This window comes from Lonchura striata, chromosome 3, assembly GCF_050655825.1.
Source record: "Lonchura striata isolate lonStrDom1 chromosome 3, ASM5065582v1, whole genome shotgun sequence".
NCBI classification, from domain to species: Eukaryota; Metazoa; Chordata; class Aves; order Passeriformes; family Estrildidae; genus Lonchura; species Lonchura striata.
In genome coordinates this window covers 63,842,873-63,852,535 of record NC_140705.1, presented here as the reverse complement: position 1 = coordinate 63,852,535, position 9,663 = coordinate 63,842,873, and the positions used below count along the sequence as shown (strand labels likewise).

General features: G+C 36.5%; 1 protein-coding gene across 14 annotated transcripts in view; it reads right to left on the bottom strand.

Moving 5' to 3' along the window:
- The window catches only part of MAP7 (microtubule associated protein 7), a 108,078-nt gene that overhangs the window by 29,457 nt on the left and 68,958 nt on the right, over window positions 1–9,663 (bottom strand). For 6 of the 14 annotated variants that reach the window (XM_085576723.1, XM_085576724.1, XM_085576725.1 and 3 more), the window contains exons 4-6: window positions 5,332–5,495; window positions 4,473–4,584; window positions 1,054–1,164 (exon numbers count right to left, since the gene is read on the bottom strand). In XM_085576723.1, the coding sequence (XP_085432849.1) occupies window positions 1,054–1,164; window positions 4,473–4,584; window positions 5,332–5,495 (387 nt within the window). Of the gene's footprint in view, window positions 1–1,053; window positions 1,165–3,508; window positions 3,596–4,472; window positions 4,585–5,331; window positions 5,496–9,663 lie in introns of all 14 variants that reach the window. The other 8 variants (XM_085576729.1, XM_021553157.4, XM_085576717.1 and 5 more) reach the window with 2 other exon arrangements.

Here is a 9,663-nt window from a genome sequence, read left to right as displayed (position 1 = left end):
GCTAATAAAGTTAAAACTGACTGGATTTCAACATTTAGAGCAAGAAATGACTGGTGCTTAATAAATTATTTCCTAAGGTAATAATGTATTTTTCACAAGTTACCAAACTGTACAGCTAAGTTTGCCCACTAAGATGAACATGGCTCATCAAATCAACCAGATACATGTGTTCACGCAAACTTGGAACTTGGTTAAGACACACAGATAATGACATCAACTAGACAGCGCAACTAAAAGCTGCTTAAAAATTGGTTTAAAAACAATTTTATGGATTGAAATGGGACAGAACTCATTCTCAGTAGAGGACAAAAAATCCCTACCAAGTATTTTACTGTAAAGCTCTTTGCACAAGTTACACAAGAGACATTCTTCTATAAAAGTTTTAAGCTCAATGCTTCAATCTCCTAAGTCCTCAGAACAGCAGCAGCAATTCAGCTATGTTAATTTTTAAGAGCTTGATGGTTTGTCTCTTTTCAGACTTGAAAACACCAAAAATGTACACTGAAATGAAGCAATCTTTGAGAAATAACTGGACACAGTCAATAAACAGACAATATGAAAAACACCCACACCGCTTCCACAAAAATAACCAAAATGGTAATAAAATCAGAAAATGTAATAACATAAGTGTTTGAAAGCTTCATGCAACATGTTCTTAGACATTCAAGAACTATTACCAAAAAGAAAGGAAAACAAAATAATGACAAAATGGTCTAATACAAATAAAAGGCAACACATGATTGCATGCAGTATGAAGTGATGGATTCTTTCAATAGTTGTACCTCATTTACTAAAAACCTGACAGAAGCACTTTTATCATTTGCTAAGTTAGGATTGTTTAGGTAAGGTCTCTTGTTTTAAAAAACAAGAATTATTTGTTCTCACAGGAAAAAATGTTCAACCATTTACTTGTCACATTTGAAGTCTTTCCACTATCACTTAGATGAAGTACAGAAAATGACTTCAGAAGCTTGTTTTATGTGCAAAGTAATACATCAGTACAGAACATTCTTTCTTGCTGCTCTTTTAATGCTTTTTTCTTCAAAACTGTACCTCTGTCTGGAGAATTTAGTAATGTTGCAGATGAGGAGGAGAGCCGCTTGTTTATGACTGGATCAACATGTTTCGAAAGGTTCATTGTTGAAACAGACCGCCTGTCTCGATCTAAAACAAATGGAGATAATGCTAATTGACAGCCCACATGCAATAGTGCAAGTTCCTAGCTTACTAGTGGGAGGAGGAAAACAGGACTAGGTCACTCCTGCTCTATCACAAGAACTTCCAAAATAGAATGGATTTCTCAGCAGACGTTGTACAGGTGACTCAAAGACTAGGCACAACACAATTTAAGCTTCAAATGTGCAAAATATTCTGTTTATTATCACTCAATGGGCTGCAATCTAAAGACTTTCAATATTGTCAGAAAATCTTTGCTCACAAATTACAATAGAAAGCTTCATGGAAGGACCAAGATGCTTCAAAACACTAAAAAACCATGCTGCCATCTGAATAAAAGGTGACAGGGCACTGTTACTAGGCAGATGGTCAACATTGTGATAGTGCCATGCTGAAAGATTAAGGGAAGACTAGTGCGCAAAGGAAGTAAGGGTAAGCACCAAAGAAATTAAAGGATTTAGGTAAAAAACCCACAGTTATGTATAAGTGCTAAACCACCCAACAGAGTTATTTTCAGAGTGCTGAAAATCCAGCAGATTTTAACTTTAGCAGATATAAAAAAATCAGCCTCTGCAGAAAGTACTTGTAATGCATCTACTCAACATACATAACATGAAAAATTTATAATTTGATTTTAGTTTCTCTACATTTTAGAGTGGTATTACATCGTTTGCACAACTGCTGCAGTCAGCACCTGCGTCCTGCTGAGGGGGTGATGGTTACTTCAAGAATAGAGACTGCACACACTTTGTGCATATGTGTGCCACAGAAAGTCTGCCGTGTCCTTTCTTTTCTCTCTCTCTCAAAAAAAAAAAAAACCCACACAAAAAGAGCTCCAAACTCTGTGCTTCAAATGCACATTTCCCATTACAAATTTTCATCTGAAAATCTGACATCCAAAACATGCTGTGAGAATCAATTCTGCTTTTGCTTACATTTTAGCATGTACTGAACCTCAGTACGACTCAGCAAAGCACTCAACCATGCTGAAATGCAATGAGGCTTGAGCATATGCCTAACTGCCCTGCCAATTCATAGTCTGCATGTGCAAAACTTTCTCTGTACACTGTTTTCAAAGCTGACACAAACTCAGGACAATGACTGCATTAAGGATGCTGCTGCTAAAATATTATTTGCCAGTTTATTTATGACAAGTTTATTAATATTGTATTTACCTGTTCTGTCCCAATAGATTAAACGATACGCAATGTGTACAAAAAAAATTCACAGAAATAGATTCTATGAAAAATACCTTAACTCTCCCCAGATCTATGAACTATACAGCATCCACTATAAGAAAGATTCTCCCTACCCATTTGATTATTCGTTAACTTTAATGTTAGAATGACTTGGTGAGGGTATACAACTGGCAGACTGGATACTGGGAGGGGAGTAAAAACTCAGAAAGGTGTTTTAAAAAAGGAGAAATCTAAATGTTATAACTAAGAAAAAGACCTCTATAGACTGTCAAGATGATCACAGATTGATCTGTGGGGTAAATTGGAGAATGCCCTGTGCAAGTCACTACTGGACAAAAGATGTTCAGGCTTCCTGAGAACAGAACAATATTTGTAGGAATGGGATGGGGATCTTGATCTCATGTATAATCTGCCACTGAGAAATTACACAGTGTATCAGTACAGCCATGAAGTTTCTACATTTGGCAGAAAGGAAGTATTGCATAAACTGGCCTTCTGAAGATGACAAATGACAATATTGAAAATCACCTCTGTTGTTAGCATGACAACATTTCTCGTGTCAATGAACCTTATTTAAATTAATGACATTTAGCATAAGGATTTGAATACAAGTGTTGGCAATATGAATCCTATTAATGCAGAATAGGCCAAATGCAATCTATTGCCTGGAAAATTGCTGCTTTCCTTATCCAAAAAAAAAAAAAAAAAAAAAAAAAAACCACAACCAAAAAAGAAACAAAAAAAAGGAATTAAAATACCCATAAGCAACAAAACAGCCAATGCAGCTGGTTATGTGTCTGTGTTCATGTGCAAAATTGTAAATCCTACGTGCAGTATGCCAAAAGGGTTTTAGAAAATAACAAAATATTCTAATTTCCTCTCCTTGAATTCCAGTAGATAGAATATTATGCTTCATTTCAGTGAATTGTGCCAAATCTTTAGAGTCAGCCAGCAGTAACTCTCCACCATAAAAATAAGTAATAATGAAAAATCTGGTACTAACAACAGCTCTAATCTATCAGCATGGTGTTAAGCATGCATTGGAACTACATGACAGTGGTTTAGTTACTGATGATCTCACTTCCTGAGAACTAGCTACAGGTGAAGGAATAACAAACCACAGCATTATGTACCAGGTTTTCTAGCACCACCCAGAGATTTGAAGTGGTGCTCCAGGCCTGCTAAATCGAGAAAGGTGAATGATGATTCAAAAAAATAACCTAGGAACAGAATGCAAGACAATGATTTTTCACAGAAAATAAAATTAAAATCAAATAAATTATACAAAGTAAAGCAAAAAAGTAACCTTTTATGAAAAAATAACTGTTTATTGAAACTATATATGACAAAGATTTCAGAGCATTTTTTTCTCAACTCTTTTTTCCTCCCCTGATGAGAGGTGAGACACATAGAAATTAGAATAGGAAGAAATGAACGTAAAGGATCACCTTCTATTAAAAGAAGTAAAGGAAAAGTTCACTTTTGGGAGACTTGATTGAACAGGGCATATACACATTAATGATTGGCAGATTAAGTTGCAGAAGATAACTGTGGGGAAAAGCATATAGCTAAAATTCACTTAATTTGCCAATTTTTAGAGGAAGAAAAGGGACTTCTATTTCCCCAAATTTCTGTATACAGCACAGATCTCTTATTACAAAGAAATATTTTTCTTCCTTGTATATACTTTAATTTCAGTAGTTGGTCATTTCCACCAGACCTACTTTTAAAGGCACAAAGCTAGCATTTGCCACAGTGTCTCATATCACAAGACTGACAAAGCATAAGCACACCCACGTATACACACACACAAACAACAGCAAAGCAGCAGGAGCCAGAAGCTGTAGCAAGGTAGTTACAGAATAAGTCAACTCCCAAAACAAGCTGTAACTTTTGTTCAGATTTCTTTCTCCTTGTTACCTTTTTGCTACACAAGAATGTCACAAACATGCCACTGCTAGCAATAATAGGACCAAGAGAAAAAAGAATTCAACCTAACATACACTGAATCGTTCTTCCTTTCAGAAGAAGAAAAGTAAATTCTAGTTGACTGGTGGGGAAGGGAAACTGTCGAGCAAAGCAAGCCTCCCTCTTTACCTGTGTTGTTAATGCGGTTGTGTAGTGCTCCTCCCCAGGACCACCTGTTTTGCCTTTGTTTGGGCTTCTGGCTTCTTTCAATTGTGCGACGTACAACAGCTTCATGTCGTTCCTTGAGTACAACAGCATAACACATTTAGATACTATTGATTTCTTAACTTTATTTTCTTATCAAACCCTGCTACTCTCCATCACATGGACAAAACCAAGCAGGCATCTTAGGTGCTTAAGCTTATGTGTTGCCAACTTAAGACACACAGACTAGAACAAAACTAATCAGCAAGTAAGCCGTAAGACAGCACATTAACTGAAATTTTGAAAATCTAAGATCTGTTTAAGTGGCCCTGCTACTACACAAACACATGCTAGTGCTACTTCCCATCTACTAAATACCAGAAGAGTGGGAGAGATAGGGAACACAACACCTACAAGGATGAGGTGACTTACATAGGATCACACTGCACGTACTTCTCAGTTTAACTCAGACAAATCACCCAAGAGCGTTTTTCATTGCACACTCATTCCTGAAAAGGTTTTTTAGGGCAACTTATATTTAACTACCCTTAAACTGAATGGCTAAGAATTAACAGATAACCATAAAACCTGGCCCAAATGGGTTTTCTGCATGAGTTTGCACAGTGCCATACACAGCAATCCAGGCTTGCTCAGCTTCACCGCATTTGATTCGAAACAGAAGCAGTACCTGTGCAAGTAAGGCTTAAAATCCTTCCACACACTCTTTCATACTGACCATGGCTCATGTTGCATTCTTTACATCAGCTCTGAGAGAAGAAAGTTGATAGTACTGCATCTTAGGGCAAGAGAAGTTGGAAAGTTGTTTCACAACATTCATTCTTACCTTCTCTTCTTCTAGTTTCTGCCTTCGCTTTTCCTCTACGGCAGCTCGTCTTCTCTCTTCCTTTAGTCTCTGCTCTTCTAGCTTCTTTCTGCGTTCCTCTAGGTGTTTTTCATAATGTTGCCGTGCTCTCTCTTCTCTTTCTAGCCAGACGGATTCTCTTGCAGCTGTGAGAAAAATGAGAAATAAAGCTATTAACTTGCTTTATGCAATGAAGTCTTTAATACATTTCAAATAACCAAGGTAAATGGAAAGCCTTTTGAACTCTCTTTCTTCAGACATACTCAATATCCTCATATCTCCTCATTTATTAAAATGTACCCTGCTTACACACTGATTTTATTTAATCTCAATTTACTTGTTATGAATTACCAACAGTTATTTGAGCAGACAGTTTCTTCATGGAAGAAAGGATTTTTTTCTAGCTAAAAACGCCTAAATACTGAACTCAGAGGCATGTGAACAAACTTCTGTTAAACAAACCATGCTAATTCTCTGCAATATTTTACTGAGAAAAGACAATAAAAGGAGGTAAAACTATAATAACTTTCACCTTTATTGATCAACAGATATCTCTTAGGATAGAAGTGACTGGGATGACAATTCTAGCACCTGGACCAACAGAAGGAAGGATGTTACCCACCAAAGAAGTCTAAAAGTAAACATTAATCTGTCACATAATTCTACTTATGTACAGCTTCAAACAACATGTTTCAGAAGAGCTAATCAAGACAAATAAAGAAGCCAAGACCAAGTTTTTCTCCCTATCTGCACCTGAACTTTCATGAATTTTGCAGAATGCAGGCTCAGACTGCAGTCCACATTAAACCATTCATGCAGGATACTCTGGATCTCTCCCCACTGGTTCCTTGAATCCTTTGGGACCCAGAGTGGAGCTAGATTTTTCCCTTGTGCAACATTCTATCTTTGCAGTCTCAGTGCTACCATCACACAGGAAGTGCTCTAGACTCTTACAGAATCCTTTCACCACACTGGTACATAAATTAATAAAAAAAAACCAAAATCCAACCAAAGCAAACTAACCTACCACAAAAAAGAACCCCAAACCCAGGTCATACATCCTGTTACCTAGACCCTGAACACACTAAGTAACTCAAACAATGTAGCTGTTCAAAACTGAAACTCTTTTGCAGAAGTTTTGAAAAATCCATTCTCTTTGAAAGTGCCAAGGGCATCTAAGAAGCACAATTGCATATATCTCATGAAAATCCAGCGATCTGTAGCATGTCAGCTTTTAATGAATAGTCACTTTTGTACAGACTCTAATGATCATATCAAGATGAGCTGCTGCTGTGAGCCACAAGACTTCCATGGATCCTGTGATGAACTGGCTTTTTTGTGCCTGGAATCTGCTTACAATGGCAACCCGGCACAAAAGAAGTCTTTGGTGGTCTACTGAAAATTAATAAAGCAAAAAAAAGGAAAAAAAACAAAACAAAACACCAACTTCAACAGCATTCTTAACTGATGTCACTGGAATATTAATTTGCCTATTAAAGACATGGATATTAATTGTTCTTTCTGTTATTAATGTAAGTGGCTAAACTTCCTTGGGACACTGTTTATGGTGATTTCCATAGGTTTCCATCTTTCATGTTGTTTAGGAAAATAATGAGAATAGGACATTTGAACTTTTAAGACTAAATTCAAGGAGAGAGTGGCTAAAAGATAACTATATACATTCTTTGTGCTGGTAAGAATCAGAATGCTGGACCTCTGTACAGAACACTGATCTTCAGTTTTCTGCTTCTCTGAAAAGGGGTGATAAAAATCACATTTTTATGATACAGTACGACAGCTCAATAACAGAAACAAGCATTAGTGATGGATTAACCCAGGCAAATGGATGTGTTTGGCTGGAATAACTTTTAACAAAAATAATAGACCTGATTCAAAACAAATAGAAAGCAACATCTTTCCACATTTGGGCTACAGGCAAAAGACAGCAGAAAATATGTGCCTACTTGTAACATAAGGAAGTTACTAATTTTATGCTTGGACCAAGTATTTAAAAAGTACTAGAAAGTATGATTTATGATATATCTGTTTGCTGAAACAAGTGTAATGTCTACTTTCATTTGTTTAATTTTTTTCACAGATAGAGATATAATCTTAAATACTTTTATTTTTTTATCAATTCCTGCATTTTATTAGCGAAACAAAGGAGAACATCTTCTTTGTTTACACTTCTTCCTGTATGCACTACTGACATTCTTCTATGAACTTAATGGCACAGTTTTTGTCACCTACAAGGTAGGTATATACAGTGACATAAGTTAGTGTCTTCAGAGATATAAGGATATCTTCAGGAAAAATAAGTTGAGAACATTTTATTTCGTTCTTATCCCCCTATTTATGAATTTTCAGAAATATTTTCTTGCTACCCCAAACAGATATGAACAAATTGTCTTGTAGAGTAAAAAGTTTACTCTTTAGACTGCTGCTCTAACAAAAAAATATTTTTAAAAATATATTAAGCTCTATTGTGGATACACAGCTGTGCTTCTAGAAGCACAGCATCAAATGCCTTGCTGATAGAAAGAATCAGCAGATGAGCCTACAAAAAACTGAAGATATCTCTAGAAGATTTCTTCAATCTGAAAGAGCAGCCAATTTGAGGATGTGGCAGGGAAGAATACCAACTTCTATGATGGTGTCTCCAGAAACTGTGCCAAGAGCTCTGCTTGGTGCTGAACCAACACAAAACTCCAGGCATTTTCTCGGGCCTGAGCATTAACAGGTTCATGATCCTTTGTAATACCTCACACTGTCTGACAAAATGCAAGATTCATTCAAGGAAAGGTTGGTCATTATTGAGATAGCACTTGCATGATGAAAGATTAAATCCCATTGGAACAATTACATTAAAGCTGGAAAGTACAAACAAAAGTCACGGCCTGATCCATTTTCTATTCCATTCCATAGTACAATCAATACATTTGAACACAGCCATGTGATACAAGGACACAAAATTAGAGCATAAAAACAGATTTAGAAATTGAGCCCTAGACATGTTGTTGAATACCTTCTGCTTGTTTGCAAACTAGAATGCTGGATTAGATTACAAAGCAACATCATTAAGGCTGTGTTTCTGACACTTCTGAAGTGAATAACAGAGCAAAAGAAAACAAGGTCAATCAAGGAAAAGACACTCCAATATTAAGAGACACATAAGACTTGAAACCAATTAATTTTACACTGGCATTTACTAATGTAATGTGGAAGATGTTAGCTGCAAAGCATGCATGTTTCTTTTTTGGAAACAATTTTGTAGTTTCTTTCCCCAGCCACATATAGTAGAACTATTCTTTGCAGAGGTTTTAGGCAGTGAGGGAAGGAGGAGCATGAACTAAGTGTCAAAGCCTTGATTTTCTGTTTATTTCTGTGAATCAAAAAATGTGTCCCCAGATTCTCTTTTTCTATCTCTTCTGCTGTCTCATCACTTCAGTCCTTTTTCTTTTGGTTTACTGCCTATACAAAGGCAGATCAGTCAGGCACCATACTTTCTCAGTCTGCCTTTTGAATCCATGGACACATGGACAGCTCACCTGACCCAAAATCCTACAGTCCTTGTCGCGCTTTCCAGCCTTTATATTTCCTAACTTTACAACACTGACCTCATCAGCAGGAGCTTTCTCCTCTGACTGCTCTTTCACCTTTGTTCACTGCCAGCTCTGCACTGAGGCTGTGGCTGCCCCCTTGCTGCATTAGCAGTAAAACGGGTCAGTGATGCTTTAACCATACCTAAAAATGGGGACATTACACAGAAGTGGCTGACTGAACAAACTAAGTGAACTTCAGAACTGTAATTAAAGGTGAAGTTAATGTGAGATTCTCTAAGCCAACCCTTCCCCAGTAACCACACTCTGAGGGAAATTTTTCACAGAAATTTCTAAACTAATCTTCCTTAAAAGTTGTTTTCTTGTCTTATAAACCCTTTTGACACTCAAATTCTCCAAGGAGATCCCAAAATTATTCACATGCTAGGGTCAATGATTCCTAGTTTCTGTGGGGCTTCTTTCTGTTGGAGAAGTTCTGCCCTCAAGTGCCAGGGAAGAAAATAGTTCAGAAGAAATTTACTCACAGCAAAAATTGTAATTATTATTAATGTTATTATTTTGCCAATGACCACTTTCTGTGATGTTTAAAATACTATTTTAGTGCTTATGTATTGTAAGTATTAAGAATTTAATAAATTTAGCCAACTTGAAATTCAGACATATTCTAAGAACTAAGATTAATCACTCTTTATTTAAGGAAATGTGCTAAGTCAAAAAGCAGTATTATCATCTTTTGTTCCCAATGCTAGAGACT